General features: G+C 45.5%; 2 protein-coding genes across 3 annotated transcripts in view; one reads left to right on the top strand and one right to left on the bottom strand.

Moving 5' to 3' along the window:
• The window catches only part of GFM1 (G elongation factor mitochondrial 1), a 138,866-nt gene that overhangs the window by 55,338 nt on the left and 67,483 nt on the right, over positions 1-16,045 (bottom strand). The gene's annotated exons all lie outside the window — the stretch shown is intronic.
• RARRES1 (retinoic acid receptor responder 1) overlaps positions 1-16,045 on the top strand; it is a 37,056-nt gene that overhangs the window by 6,769 nt on the left and 14,242 nt on the right. The window contains exons 2-3 of one of the 2 annotated variants that reach the window (XM_030822756.1): positions 12,531-12,593; positions 15,468-15,651. In XM_030822756.1, the coding sequence (XP_030678616.1) occupies positions 12,531-12,593; positions 15,468-15,651 (247 nt within the window). Of the gene's footprint in view, positions 1-12,530; positions 12,594-15,455; positions 15,652-16,045 lie in introns of both variants that reach the window. The other variant, XM_030822755.1, reaches the window with a different exon arrangement.

Here is a 16,045-nt window from a genome sequence, read left to right as displayed (position 1 = left end):
CCACACCCCTGCTCTGGGGTTCAGGCCACCGTGGGTCTGATAGCAAGCATGGAGCCCTGTCCACTAGGCCACAAGGCAGTTAGGAGAGCACTTACTCTACTATGAAAAACTTTATTCCTTTGTGATTTCTCAATCTATAAAGCACATCTATAAAGCACGTTAATACACCATAATTTAATTACTGCTCTTGAGGTCTTCTCTCCATTAATGTCAATAATTCAGAGGTGATCATTCAGGAGACTAGGAAAGCAAAACATTAAATTGTCCATAGAAACAAAAACTGGAGAATTAAAAAGGCTGCAATGATCATAGAGGGAGAAGATAAGTAATAAAATACTCAAGTGAACTAGGCTTAATTTTCATGTAAGGAAAGCTCCCAAGGGCTTTTATAGGCATTAGGAAAGAACGGCAGGGAGGGGGATATTTGCAAGAGAAACTAGGATCTCTTCAGTGCCCTCACACTGCCCTAAGGATGAAACATAACAATTCTGAAAGCACTGAACACACAGGCAGGAATCTCTCCTTCCAGGCAATGTTTGTGCTGAAATAGCACAGATGTGCCCATGGTCTCCACCCCACCACCCACCACAGCACCCACTTGGTCCGCAGACTCTGATCGCAGAGTCTGGGTCTAGCATGGGGTGGGAAAGGCCACTAGGTCCTGGAGTTAAAGCTTTGACTTTGACCTCCTTGGCACTTTGCCTCAATCTCCTAAGCTAACTGCACCCGGATGAGCTAGCCAGTAGGAATTTTTTTTTACCATTTTATAATAAATTGTTTTTAAACCACAATTTTTTATTTACCAGCTCACGACATTTTCCACTTGGCTTTCCACATGTGGAGCCATAGCCAAGGATGCACGTAATCACAGAGCATTAGTAATGTCCCACATCAAGACCGGTGGTGGTGGGTCATGATTGTTAACTGCCAGAAGTCTGGCTTGGCTGCAGCCTCATCCTTTAAGGACCTAGGTTGTTCTTCTGGAGGCTGCATGTAAATAATCAGCCCACAACGACTGACATTGTGAGGGATGGAAGGTTATACATACACACACACTCACCCAAACCCAACCTGACCCTTGATCTCACTTGCTGTTAAGCAGTGTATCACCCCAGAGATGTATGACACTTATGTGACCTCGGCATTTATTTGCCTTTTTGGATGGTGCCTCAGTTGAAGAATGTTTCACAGAGATGGTCCCACAGTGGTTGGGGACAGTAGCCATAACAAGTCCACTGGCTGACTTGCTATGGTTGTTCAGGATGTCCCTAGCCAGAAAAGTCAGATTACAAAAGGAAAATCTTGGCCGGGCATTTGGCTCACGCCTGTAATCCCAGCACTTTGGGAGGCCAAGGTTGGAGGACTGCTTGAGCCCAGGAGTTCAAGACCAGCCTGGGCAACGTGATGAGACCCCATCTCTACAAAAAATAAATTAGCCACATGTGGTGGCACATACTTGTAGTCCCAGCTACTTGGAAGGCTGAGGTGGGAGGATCACCTGACCCTGGGAAAGCTGAGGCTGCAGTGAGCCCTGATTGCACCACTGCCTTCCAGGCTGGGCTAAGAGTGAGACCCTGTCTGAAAAAAAAAAAAGAAAGGGAGTCTTGTACCATGGCTGTGTATGGGATGTATGTGATCCATGGTCATCCCAAGGGCACATGCCCACACAGAATGTGACATTAAGGATCACAGTAATTCTGTATCGGTATTGTGTCCTATTGCTGCTGTAACAAATGACCTCAGATTTAGTGAGTTAAAACAACACAAACTTACTCACTTATGGTTCTGGAGGGTAGAGGCCTGAAACGGGTCTCCCTGGGCTAAAATTAAGGTGTCTGCAGGGCTTTGTTCCTTCTGGAGGCTCTAGGGGAGAATCCATTTCCGGCTTCTAGAGACCACCTGTGCTCCTTGGCTCATGACTCGATCCTCCATCAAAGCAAGCAGCATAGCATCTTCTGATTATGACACTACTGTCTGCTTCTCATAGGACCCTTGTGATTACTTTGTGCCCACAGGAATAATCCAGGATAATCCCATCTCAAGATCCTTAATCACATTGGCAAAATCCTCTTTGCCATGTCAAATAACATAGTCACAGATGCCAGGGATTAGGAAGTGGACATCTTTGGGCGCAAGGTGTGGTGGAGCATTATTCAGCCTACCACCCCCAGTGTCCAGACTGGCTGTGAGCTCCTGCAAATATTTACCACTCTGCCCGACATATGCCGGTACCAGAAAATGCAGCTCTTGCTCCCACCTCCTGTCTTGCTGACCTCTGCAGCCTTGCTAACCTCACATGTGAACCCACCTGCCCTCTCCTCTCTCAGTACTCGACCATAGGCTGCGTTGTCAAAGCTCTTCAACAGCCAATTTTCTTTCCACTCTGCCCATGTGCTTGCCTATCCCAAATGAGATGGTCAGCTTCTACAGGGCGCAAGGTATTATATCATGTCTCTATCTCCTTCATTGCACTAGCACACGGCCTGCTAGAGACAAATATTAGATATTTGTTAAATTAAATGAAGGTAGCTGGAAGGGTGCTGAAATCATTGAGGCACCTGCAACAGGGAGACAGGCAAGACCCAGCCCATTCCCATTGCTCCCAGCAGGCGAAAAGGAGACCTGAAGCCTCATGTCCCGCTCTCAACCAGCCTTTTCTGATTATCCCCACCTGAGGCCAGAGGGGACGTGGAGGGGGCAGCTGCCTCTGGCCACTTCCACTCACTTCCTACCCCAAATCAAGAAAGTGGGACCCAGGCAGGGTTGGCTGAGAGAGAGGACACACAGTATTCTGGCTCTCCTCTCCACTGCTACTTAGCCTGAGAAAGCAAAGCATTCGCACGCAAAGGGCTCCTTGGGCCCCACTGCCTGAGCCTGATCAGAAGGTAACTGACTTCTGTTCCATAAACTGTATTTGCTTTATCTGGCCTTGCCGGAGAGAAGGAAAATGCAATAAGATGATTCCAGGGTATAATATAATATACTGATGCTGTCTCCGTCTGGAACATAAGGATAGCACAGCAATTTCTATGCACAAATGAGTTGTTTACTTGTCTCCAACCAAGCCTGACTCATAAAAGTAACCTTATAAAATGAAGAAGTTTGCTTTTACTGGAATAGCCTGACATTTATGTTTTCTTATCAAATGTGAATGCTGGAGGCGACATTTAGGAGCTGAGTCTGTTAGACCAGTGAGTCCCAAGATGCGTGGAGGGAGACTGGAATTACCTGTGAGCTCATCCCCACCAACCCACTGCCAGCCTGAGAACAGGAAATTTAACGTTGTCACAACCGGCACTAACACAACAGGAAGGACCAGCGCTTAGCAACCAATGACAGACACCACAGAGAGGGGGAAAATGGGAAGTGTTTTCTGTAGAGGAGCTTTGGGCAGAATCATGTCTTTGGAGACTCCTCCATGGGGTGGTGCACAGCGAGGTTTCTCCAGGACACCATCCCTGCTCTTTCATTTGCTCCACGTTTTTGTGGTGTTTTGAGAGAGTTTAAAGGGGATGTTAGATTTTTTTCTTTTTTTTTGAGACGGAGTCTCGCTCTGTCGCCCAGGCTGGAGTGCAATGGCGTGATCTTGGCTCACTGCAACCTCCACCTCCCGGGTTCAGGCCATTCTCCTGCCTCAGCCTCCCAAGTAGCTGGGACTACAGGTGCCCACCACCATGCCCAGCTAACTTTTTGTATTTTTAGTAGAGACGGGGTTTCACCATGTTGGCGAGGATGCTCTCAATCTCCTGACCTCGTGATCCACCCACTTCAGCCTCCCAAAGTGCTGGGATTACAGGCATGAGCCACCGCGCCCGGCCAGGATGTTCAATGTTTTAAATGTGCTCTTAGAATACATAAATACCTATTCTCTATCCCTCATCAAGTTCCTTGGGTTCATTTCTAACACACCCAATATTTCAGTGACTTTACCCAATCTTTCAAATATTGGAAAATATTTTAATATTTCAAATGGACTTTATGCAATTTTGGTGATTTTATGCAATATTTCAAAAAAAGTGGGTAACATCTAAAGATAGTACAGACACCTACTGGAAGAAAAATCTTTGATCCATTAACATGAAAACAAAGCTTTGTGGTTTAGTATAAACAGCTTTCACTGAAAACAGGACATGACATTGTAGAGTTGCTATTAGAATAAGCAGTTTTAACTTCTTGGTGCATATACAAATGTCATTATAAAACAAAGTAGTTATCCATCTAACAGGAAGCAAGGAGGGAATTTTCTTTAAAAATTATTTTAGTCCAAACTGCCTTCTTCAAGTGTTCCTTCTGGATACTCTTTTTTTTTTTTGAGTTTCGTTCTTGTTGCCCAGGCTGCAGTGCAATGACGCCATCTCAGCTCACCCGCAAACTCCACCTCCTGGATTCAAGCGATTCTTCTGCTTCAGCCTCCCGAGTAGCTGGAATTACAGGTGTGCGCCACCATGCCCAGCTAATTTCGTATTTTTAGTAGAGACGAGGTTTTCTCCATGTTGGTCAGGCTGGTCTTGAACACTGGACCTCAGGTGATCTGCCCACCTTGGCCTCCCAAAGTGCTGGGATTACAGGCATGGGCCATCATGCCCAGCCCAAGTGTTCCTTCTCAAAGAACAGCACATACTTTGTCACCATGGAGTTTATCAGTTGCAACTGCTGAAGCAGAGGGTAGACCTGTCATCTGCACTTTCTAAGGTATCATAATCTGATTCACCAGCAACTCCAGGGTCCTGAAGTCACCACACTTTGAAAGAACACTCCTCCATTTCATTTGGTCCTGATGATATTCTCAGGCATTTGGAGAGAATTAATGGTCCCGGTGTCAATCTCCTAATTAGCGGTCAGCTGTATCCTAGTGATTATCATCTGATCTACATGTCACTTCCTACCTGCACCCCTTAGACCTTCAGTGGTTCCACTCAGTAGCTAGAGAGTTCTCAAAGTGTGGTCCCTGGACCAACGGGATCAGCATCATGTGGAACTTGTTAAAATGCAAGTTCTCAGGCCCCACCCCAGACCTCCTGAATCAAAACTCTGGGTGTGGACCCAGCATGCTGGGTCTTAGCAAGCCCTGTAGGGGATTGCATGGCACACTCAGGTTTGAGACTCACTGCTCTAGAATGAAGTCCCTGTAAGAGACCATCTCTAACCGGATCCCCCACCCACCATTGTAACCTCAACCCCAAGTCTACCCTGACTTAATCTGCTAACTGCCCCAGGCTGGGCTGCTCGCTTCCATGCCCTAGCACACACGCTACCTTTCCAGAGCACCCTCTCCCTCTCTCTTGTCTAATCCTAGTCCTTCCTGGAGATGTCCCCACCTGCACTGGGTTATACTTTCATTTATACCTTGTCTGAAAGGGTCTGCATCCAGGGGCTCCTTCTAGTCTTAGATCACCTTTTGTTATGAGTTGAGGTGTGTCTTCTAAAAAGAAATGTTATATCCAAAAAGTTCTAACCCTCAGTGACTAGGAATGTGACCTTAGTTGTAAACAGAGTCTTTGAAGATGTAATTAAGTTAAGATGAGGTCATACTGGATTAGAATGGGCCCTAAATCCAATGGCTCCTGTCCTTATATAATATTAAGGCCATGTGGATATGCAAACAGACTTAGACGAAGACCACCATTTAAAGATAAAGGCGGTCTGGAGGATCCCTTGAGCCCAGGAGTTTGAGGCTGCAGTGAGCTATGATTGCACCACTGCACTCCAGCCTGGGCAAAAAGAGCAAGACCCACCTCAAAAACAAACAAACAATAATAGAGGCAGAGATTGGAGTGATTCAGTTGCAAACAAAAGAATGCCAAGATTGACAGCCACCACCTAAAACTAGGAAGAGGCAAGGAGGGATTCTACCCAGAGTCTCAGAGGAAGCATGGCCCTGCTGACACCTTGAGATTGGCCTTCTGGCCTCCAGAACTGTATGAGAATAAATATCTGTTGTTTTAAGCCACCTAGTTTGTGGTACTTTGTTATAGTAGCCCTAGCACACTAACACACACACCATGCCTGGCAGTCTCCCTTCCAGAGGAAGGTTCGGAGTGGTTCTTGTCCACAGGGACCTTGGTTACAAGCACAGTCCAAGAGCATCCCAGCTCTCTCTCACTCTCTCTCTCACACACACACACACACACACACACACCAGCAGACAGCTTTTATTCTTCCTTTTCTTAGAGAGGTTGCTGGGCTCTATTTTTCTGTGCAGTCCTGTGTGGTATTTGGGAAGAGCGGGGCTCGGCAGGCCAGTTTTCCTGCTTCCTGTGTTGTGACTTTGGCCAATTCCTTAACTTTGGTCAAGTGCTTCCATTTCTTCATCCCTAAAATGGTGATAACAATCATACCTACTAAAGGGCTTTAGTGATGTAATAGGTTAGTACATGGGTACCATGTTGGGTCGGGTGAGGCACATAGTAAGAGTACAACATGTAATCACTTTTATCATGATTCCCTCCGATGGTGGCAGGAAGCTTCATATGTAAGCACTGAATGAATGCTTAATATTGATTTGCTAAGGATTTGAGGATCATTTACCAAAAAATAAATAAATAAAATCTAGTGTGATGAGTTCAGGTCTTTGAAAGCATTCCATTGTACATTCTCTCAAACAGGTCTTTGAAAGTGGCCTGTTTCCCTCCAAACTGATTGCAAATCAAACCAAAATCAAAGTGCTGATCAGTCACTAAAGAGTACATGGTGGTATGGCGTACAAGGAAGGGGAGGTGGAAGGTATATGGGGAGGGGGATGGGACTGCCTCTTCTCACTGTCCAGTGGGGCCAAAACTCACCTGTAAAATAAACACACAAAAAGTAAGGGCTGGGTGCGGTGGCTCAAGCCTGTAATCCCAACACTTTGGGAGGCCGAGGCAGGTGGATCACCTGAGGTCAGGAGTTCGAGACCAGCCTGGCCAAAATGGTAAAACCCTGTCTCTGCTTAAAATACAACAATTAGCCGGGTGTGGTGGCAAATGCCTGTAATCCCAGCTACTTGGGAGGCTGAGGCAGGACAATCACTTGAACCCGGGAGGTGGAGGGTGCAGTGAGCTGAGACTACACCATTGCACTCCAGCCCGGGTGACAGAGTGAGACTCTGTCTCAAAAAAAAAAATTAGAGCATAAACCATGTTATTACTGGCCCATGATTATGAAGAATTTAGTTCCAGGCTGTAGTACACAAGTCTTCTTTTATACATAATTTTTTAAAAATCTGCAGTGAAGAGCTACTAATTAATTCCTTCAGGTTATACAGTCATATGGTCACTTGCTTGCTTTTTCTTATTAAATAGCCCTTTTCCGAAAAATACTGGAACAATGTGCTCTGCCTTTGGCTGTGTTTAAAGAAAGGGATGTCAAGTTTCCTGATCTGTTTCACAGATGGGCAGTTATGGCAGTGTGTTGGGGAAAGGAATGAAATCACTGTAATCTATATTACAGGAATCCTTCTTTCCTCAGGAAAGCTAGAATTGTTGGTCACCTTTCCTCGTGTCAGATTTGGTTGTTTCAAAAAAGTCTACTTACATTTTTTCATGGCTTTGAATTTAATGGATTAGCTTTACACCATGTGGCTGTAGCAACCTGCTGTGTAAGTCCCAGAGGAAGCATCCCTGGGCAAGACCAGAGGTCTTTATAAGGTGAGTGCCTCCAAAGCCCCACCTCCCCACACGGTGCCTCAGGGAACATCCTTATATGAGTCAGTTTCTTCACAGACCTCCATCATAATTTCTCTAGGATACATGCCCAGAGTGGTATTTCTAGGTCACAGGGTATTCACACATAAGCTTGATTTGACCACGTATGCCAGACTGCATATGCCAGACTGCAGTCGTAAAGCCCCAAACCCTGCCCAGCAATGGGCCCTGTCCACTTTCTCATTGCCAGTCTACTAGTGGTACTGTACTAACTCATTGCTTATTTAATTTGCATTTTTGTATTCTGTAATTACTAATGAGTTTGAGGAGGCCTTCAGAGCTTTGTTAGCATACTTAATACATGTAGGGTGCTTAGAATGGAACCAGGCAATTGGCCAAATTATTGGGCTACTTGCATTATTCTGTACACACAAGCATATTTTAAATGACACAATGTTAAAAATGTTGTTTTAAGGCCAGGCGCAGTGGCTCACGCCTGTAATCCCAGCACTTTGGGAGGCCGAAGCGAGCGGATCATGAGGTCAGGAGATCAAGACCATCCTGGCTAACATGGTGAAACTGTCTCTACTAAAAATACAAAAAACTAGCTGGGCACGGTGGCATGTGCCTGTAGTCCCAGCTACTCAGAAGACTGAGGCAGGAGAGTCTCTTGAACCCAGGAGGGAGAGGTTGCAGTGAGCTGAGATCATGCAACTGTGCTCCAGCCTGGGCGACAGAGCAAGACTCTGTCTCAAAAAAAAAAAAAAAAAAAGTTGTCTTAATATAAAGTGTATTCTAGTGATGATTTCTGATCTTGAATTACCTGCTTATTTTTTACTTTCTGATAGGACTTGGGGTTTGGTGGTTTGACTGCTCTCACATGGCTGGTGGGAGGGTGGCCTGCTGCAGCCTGGCTGGGGGGCAACCTGGCATACTTGGTCCACCATATGCTTCTCTCCATTTCCACTGTCGTCACCTTGGCTCCAAGCCCTGCTCCCTCTCCCCCGCCCCCTCAGCCAGCCTCCTGCCCTCTCTACATTCACTCTGCACAAGCCCTCACTCCAGCATCATTCTCCACACTACAGCTAGAGGGATCTTTTCAAAATCCCTCCTTCTGGTCCCTGGCTTTCCATTTCTCTCAGAACAAAATCCTCTCTGTGGCCTCCAGGTGTGGCCCTTGCCACCCAGTCAGCCTCTTACAGTGTCCCAGCTCCAGCTCCAGTCTTTCTGCCCTGGGGCCCCATGGCTGCTCCTCAGGCCCTTGCCAGCTCTCCTCCCCCCACCAAGACCAAGTCCTTCTTCATCTTCAGAGTTCAGCTCAAATGTCGCTTCCCTGATCCCTAGACTAGACCAATTCTCCAGCTATCCTCTCATAGCTCTTAAGTCAGCCACAATCAAATAATCAATCCTACAATGCTCTATTTAAGGCCCTCTCCTGCTAGGCTGCCCTGAGAGCGGCCGCTGCTGTTTTGCTCTGTCTTTCCTGCACCCAGCACAGTACTTGGAATAAGGTAGAAGCTGAAATCATGGAGTGATGTTGTTGAACATCAAGGACCCCTTTATCACAGAACATTTTAAATCAAGGACAGCCAAAGTTCAACACAATCCTAAAACCACTGGAGAGCAAGTGCAAGACACCGCATCCAGAGGAAGGTGGCCCTGGCTCCTGCCCACCCCACACACAGGCCTGTGGCTGTGTGGCTCATCTCACCAGAGCAAAACAGCACGAGGCACTTGTGACTCAGAGGAAGGGAAAAGGGATAGGCCTTTGTGAGAGATAAAAGCCCTGTGTCTTGATACATGATAAAGTACAACCAAAAACATAAACATTTTATTTTGGATGAAATGTGGACACTTTTAAGAGTGCCTTGTTAACCGGGCGCAGTGAGTCACGCCTATAATCCTAGCACTTTGGGAGGCCGAGGCAAGCGGATTGCCTGACCTGAGGAGTTCGAAACCAGCCTGGGCAACACGGTGAAAACCTGTCTCTACTAAAATACAAAAAATTAGCCAGGTGTGGCAGCGTGCACCTGTAGTCCCAGCTACGCAGCAGGCTGAGGCAGCAGAATTGCTTGAACTCAGGAGGCGGAGGTTGCAGTGAGCCGAGATCATGCCCCTGCACTCCAGCCTGGGTGACAGAGCAAGACTCTGCCCCCCCCAAAAAAAAAAAAAAAAGAGTGCTTCCTTAAAACAAAATAAATCAAATCAGCAAAGAAAATAACTCTTTAAAAAAAGGACAGACTCCACACCAGCTCAAAGCCCTTCTCACTTTGCCTCCATGTGTTTCCAGAACACTGTTGCATCAAATCATAAGTCCTGTATTTAAAATATGCACAATTATATCAAGAATAAGGAAGACTTTAGTGAATCTTTTTGCATAGCATATAACCATGCCCCAACGTATCGACGTGAAGGCTGATGTTCCTCAGGATTCTTATTCTCTTATTCTACACATCTTCCCTGGGGGATTGCATCAAATTCTATGGCTTTCACCACTACCTCTGCTGATCCTACTTCTATAACCCTCAGCATTTTCCAAGACATCTCAAATTTCCCCATGTGCCAGAGATTGAACCCTCCCAACTCGGCTTCTTCCTCATCTCATGAATGGCCTCCGCGCCCACCCCTGCCCACCTCACAGCTAGAAACCTGAGGGTGTCGCTGACTCCTCTGCAGGAGGCTGTACCTAGGAAGCCCCTACTCAACAGGACAGGCAGACTCCCAGGTGCTGCGGTGCACAGAGCAGGGGCGGGGCTGGTGCAGCGACCCATTCAAGGCTTAGAACCCACTGGCAAGCAGAAGTGTCGCCTTCTGAGTGTTAGTTGTTTGTGGGTGCCCATGTGGCTGGGAGTGTGAGAGGCAGCAAGCCACAGCCCTGTGTTCCTCCCACACTGGCAGGTACTAAGGATGCTGAACTTGAGGAATCTTTGAGATAGAGGTCATGGGAGCCTTGTCCAGCCACTGTCAGGAATGTCTCATTTATATCCTTTCACTACTCATTGGGTGTTTCAGGAGCAACCCTGATGGGAGCCCATGTTATGTAACGTCCCCTATCCTTGAACTTGGGTCAGTCTCGTGTTTAGCCCAGTTCTTCTGCTCTCTCATGCCCATAGATTTTAGTAATAATAAAAATAGTAAACAGACATTGAAGTTTGCGCTGACCCAGGCACTGTCCTAAACCCTGTTTATGCTGTATCCTACTGTTCACAACACCCTGTGTACTGTGGATATGTTTAATGTTACTCTTGCAGACTTTGGGATCAAATTCCAAGTCATCTTCAAAAAAAGTGAGGTTTTCCATGCCCTTGCACCCACCTCCCCAGACACCTTTTCTCCAGCTTCACTGTCCCCCTGGAATTACAAACCCTACATCCCACTCCCACACCTTTGTCTAACACTGGCTCCTCAAAGAGTCAGTTTAGGCCTCACCCACTCTAGAAAGCCTCCCGCAGGCTGCGCTCTACCACACTGATCAGCTACACTACAAAACTGTTTCCAAGAGAGAAGTAGATCTCTGGAAAGGCCGGGCTGGATGTCATATTTCTTCATATCTCCCCAAGGCCTGGCATAGTAGGTGATAAACAGTGAATGAGTGAATAGACAGACTTGTGTGTGTGCGTTGTGTAAACCAAAATCAGTGCTTCAGCTTACAACAGAACTCGTTTGAAGATTGACGATGAGCCCTCAGCAAACTGCTCCGTGTGCAATGCTCTCGGGAATTCTCTCTCCTTCCCCAGCAACATCTATACATGTACAAGCTTAAATATTCCCTACATAAATAACTGCCAAGGAATCCTTTCCTTCCCTTCTCCAGTTTCCCAGCATTTTTTAAGAATCTATAATAGGAATGGATGCTATCCGGTCTATTTAAAATAAAATAATGCTGTTTGTTTATTGCATTGCTACGCTAAGATGCAAAGGAAACTGGTGTTTCCAGAGTCCAACCTTAATCAATGCTATGTGAAGTAACTTCAGCTCTATACAACAGCAAGTTCCCTTTCCTCTCTAGGAAATATTTGTTTTTACTGATTTATCATTTTGCTCTCTTAAAAAAAAGATGGCAAATAATAAGAACTTCTAAACAGTTTAAATTGCCATAATGACATAGATATGTATATTCCAAAATATGCACTGGAATCAATTCAACAGTTTTAAAAGGCTAAACATTAACATTTCCGAAGTTTAAAAGTATGCTTGCCTGTAAAAACTGCAAACGGAAGAAAAGAGGATAGCATTGGAAGACTTCTTCAGTGTTGCTGATTCATCCTGTTGCAGACTGAAGTTCCACCTCACGCCTGCACTTGTGGGTCCCCTCTGCCTGTACCAGGCATCCCCCACCTAGATCTGGGATGGCTGCTTCCTTCCTGTCCTTCCGGTCTCATCTTTGAGATCGCCTCGTGCCAAGCACCTTCCTACACCACCGCTGTCTTTCTTCATTCATCAGCCCCTGAAAGCATAATTATTACTTGTTGTGCGTTTGTTGCCAGCATCCCCCATTGGGCTATGGGTGGCAGGAGGGCAAGTCCTTGTCAGTCCTGCTCACTGATGTGGCCCCAGGACAGGGCGTGGAGCAGGCACTGAGGAGTTGGGGATGAAGGAATTCCCTCCAGCTCCCTGCACACACTTGTTCATTTCTCCTTTAGCTGCTCTCACAAAGTCACTTCAGTCAGAACGCAACCATTTCCCTTTCTCAGCCTCCCTCTTTGTGAGTAGGTGTCAAACTAGCAAGCAGAATGGCACAATCAGAACAAAATTTGAGATCTTTCTTTCAAGCAATCACCAATTTTATTCAGGTATAAATGCTACAGCCACCATTTGTGTGCCATGTTATCCTAAGAGTGTGATTCCTGGATATGAAGATGTTTAAGGGAGCTTCTACTATACTAAGATTCAGTTCCTGTGTTCCAGATTAATCCAAAAGAGGGATGTAAAGTTGACGTGGTCTTCAGCACAGAGCGCTACAACCCAGAGGTAAGCTGCCACAATTGGCAAAGTATCCTATTAGCAACTGCTATAAATATGGCTTGGTAAAAAAGTGAGAATCTTAATATATAGTGATCTGGAGGTTTGCTTTTGTTTTTTCCTGATTTATTTCCTATTTGTTATCAAGAACTAAACAGAACTAGGCAAGAGCTCAATATTTAACTACTTCAACTTCATGGTCTTACGCAGGGTTGCATTTAAAACAATCCATATAAGCGATCACCTTCCTCTTCCTTGGGACCCCTGGGAGAGAATTTCACAGCTCCCTCTGGAATCCCTCCTAGCTCCTCAGAGTCCTCAGAATGACTCACTCTCAAATGCCGACTTATTCTCTTCCTGTCAGATGGTGATATTTCTGGTTAGCAGGCCAGCATAGCGTGAGACCAACCCCATGAGCTAACGTACACAGAGGCACTCTGTAAAACACCAGCACGTGCTCCAGCCGTTATCAGCCTCACTACAGCTTTGACCAAGCAGACCATGTTTTGCCAAGTTTCCTTTTCCCTGTTTTCAAGAAGAGAGTAAAGAGAAAACTCGTATAGAAATTAGAGCCAGATGAACTTCCTTGTGCTAGGCCAAGCTGAAAGGCAGCAATCAGAGCATGGACAGAGAGAAGACCAGCCCAAATGCTCTTTGTCTTGTGCTGAGAAGCAGCCTGAAGCAGGCAGCATCCAGGATTAAAGTGTTCCAGGGTGACAGAGTTTCGGGAGTTGAAGGCATGACTCCCCCAACCCCATGCTTCTGGAAGAATGCTCACACTCAAGTTCCAACAAGTTCCAACATGACAGCAGTATGCTCTGACTCTGTTTATTAACCTATGAATTAAAATTTCCTTAAAGCATACGAAAGATGACTTTGATTGTTAGTGTTGCAAACTGAAAGTATTAAAGCTAGAGGGAATACAATTACTAGATTATTTTCACCAACAATATGCTTCCCTGGATTTGATCCTGCAGATGCATTAAGAGCAGAGCCAGCTAATTGAAACCTTCCATTTCAGGGGGTGAAGGGCAGTTCTTTTAACCTCAGGCAACGGCTTTGATTCCATGGAGATGTTTTGAGGGGGAAATGGAAAGGAAAATGAAAGGGGGCAGTACCTGGTTCTTTTTCTCTTCTCTGGAAATGGCTTTGACAACAGAGGAGGCCATGTACTAGGTTCCTTCTGCCCTTTCATAAGCCTTTCCTGAATGCTTCCTTCACTGTTTTTCGATGTTGCACCAATAATTAACATCTTAAAGCAGTAATGAAATTCCCTCTCACGCAAAACCGGCACTCACAGGAGGAAAAGTTGCCCACTGGAAAGTGTTTCTCAGTTTTTTGAGGTAGTTTTAGAAACAGGCTTATTAAGCAGATCCAATTTTTTTATTTTTAATTTTTATTTATTTATTCTTTTTGAGACAGGGTCTTGCTCTCCTGGCTGGAGGGAAGTGGGACGATCACGGCTCACTGCAACCTTGACTTCCTGGGCTCAAGCAGAGAGAGAATTTTGATTACAATTTGTTTCCTCATGGACTTTTTTCTTTTTATTTTTGGTGGTTGTTTTCACTGGGACTTCACCCAGTTTAAACAACCACAGAAGTAAAAAGAAGATTATCACCTCAACAGCGCAACCAGCCAACGAGAGTTGGATTTGGGTAGGGCCAAGACTAGTGGCCCATGAACTTCCTCAAATTCTAGGCCCAGTGCTGATATGTGCATTTTTCAGGGAATAGGTTCCCTGGCTTTTCATATCTGGTTAAGGAATCTGGGGAATTCCTTAAAAGGGGGAAGAACCACTATGCTAGAAATGAGTCATATATCTGATGTCTAGTTGAAGCTCCAGATGTTTCTGGATTATAAAATAAGTGAGGGAGATCCAAGAATATCCAAAACACCTACATTTAAACATGAATGCAAGGCTAGGGGTGGTGGCTCATGCCTGTAATCCCAGCACTTTGGGAGGCCAAGGCAGGCAGATCACGAGGTCAGGAGGTCGAGACCAGTCTGGCCAACATAGTGAAACCCCATCTCTACTAAAAATACACACAATTAGCCAGGCATGGTGGTGGGCGCCTGTAATCCCAGCTCTCAGAGGCTGAGGCAGGAGAATCGCGTGAACCCAGGAGGCAGAGGTTGCAGTAAGCCGAGATCATGCCATTGCACTCCCACCCAGGCAGGACTCCGTCTCAAAAAAAAAAAAAAAAGATGAATGCAAATAAGCATCACTCAGGCAGTTGAATGAATCCCATGTGGATGATCAGTGCTCCCATTTCTTCTGGATTAGATCTTGGCATAGAGAGATAAAGTTAGTACAGACAGCCTGGGCTTCAGTGTTAGAAGTGAGGTCAAGCCCTGGCTTATTAGCTGTGAGACATGGAGTAGGTTCCTCCTTAAACTTCAGTATCTTAATCTTTCAAACTGGAATCAGAGGACCTAATTCACAAGGCAGCATGAAGACGTTGTTGTTATCTTTGTAAATAGGAGCCAGCTTCATCTTTTAGTTCAAGTTAGTAACTTTGACGTCCACCTAAGCATTATGTTGGTCCACATTAGAGAGTAAAGTGGCCACTACTCTAGAGGTTTGAGCCAAGCAGTGCTCAATGGATGTCAATGATATTTCTTTGGAAATATGCCCAACGTCATTTTATAAAGTCACAATCAGAAGACGAGAGTTTAAATGATAGCAAAGAGAGAAGGACTGTTGTATTCAGCTGTGAGCACAAAAACCACTTTCTATAAAGCAAAACCCACTACATCTATTGATGCCAGAGCCTGCCTGCCTTGTACAATGAACTCTTCTCAATCTTATGTGTGCTCGTGTGCACTGGGTGAGTGGGAGGTGATAAGAAAGTATCCTGTTTAACTCCACAGTCTTTACTTCAGGAAGGTGAGGGACGTTTGGGGAAATGTTCTGCTCGAGTGTTTTTCAAGAATCAGAAACCCAGACCAGCCATCAATGTAACTTGTACACGGCTCGTCGAGAAAGAGAAAAGACAACAAGAGGATTACCTGCTTTACAAGCAAATGAAGCAACTGAAAAACCCCTTGGAGATAGTCGGCATACCTGGTATGAATCAGCATTTGGAATTTCTATATTCAGGAATGTATGTAATAACTAAATCTTTAAAAGAAAGATCATTAATCTTTAAAAGAAAGATCATTTAAGTTTTTATCCCTCAAGTGGCACTTTCATTCAACTAAAGATTGTGATATCCCCCTTAATTTAAACAAAACTCAGAGGTATCATCTTTCTGTTCTTCATTTCTAGTCCAATGCAGTAACTCCACCAACAGTATGTATCCCTTTAATCTCCTCATTGTCCAGCCGGGCACGGTGGCTCACATCTGTAATCCCAGCACTTTGGGAGGCCAAGGCGGGTGGATCACAAGGTCAGGAGTTCGAGACCAGCTTGGCCAACATGGTGAAACCCCGATTCTACTAAAAACACAAAAGTTAGCCAG

This window comes from Nomascus leucogenys, chromosome 11 (assembly GCF_006542625.1).
Source record: "Nomascus leucogenys isolate Asia chromosome 11, Asia_NLE_v1, whole genome shotgun sequence".
Lineage (NCBI taxonomy): Eukaryota > Metazoa > Chordata > Mammalia > Primates > Hylobatidae > Nomascus > Nomascus leucogenys.
This window is presented reverse-complemented; position numbering and strand designations above follow the sequence as displayed.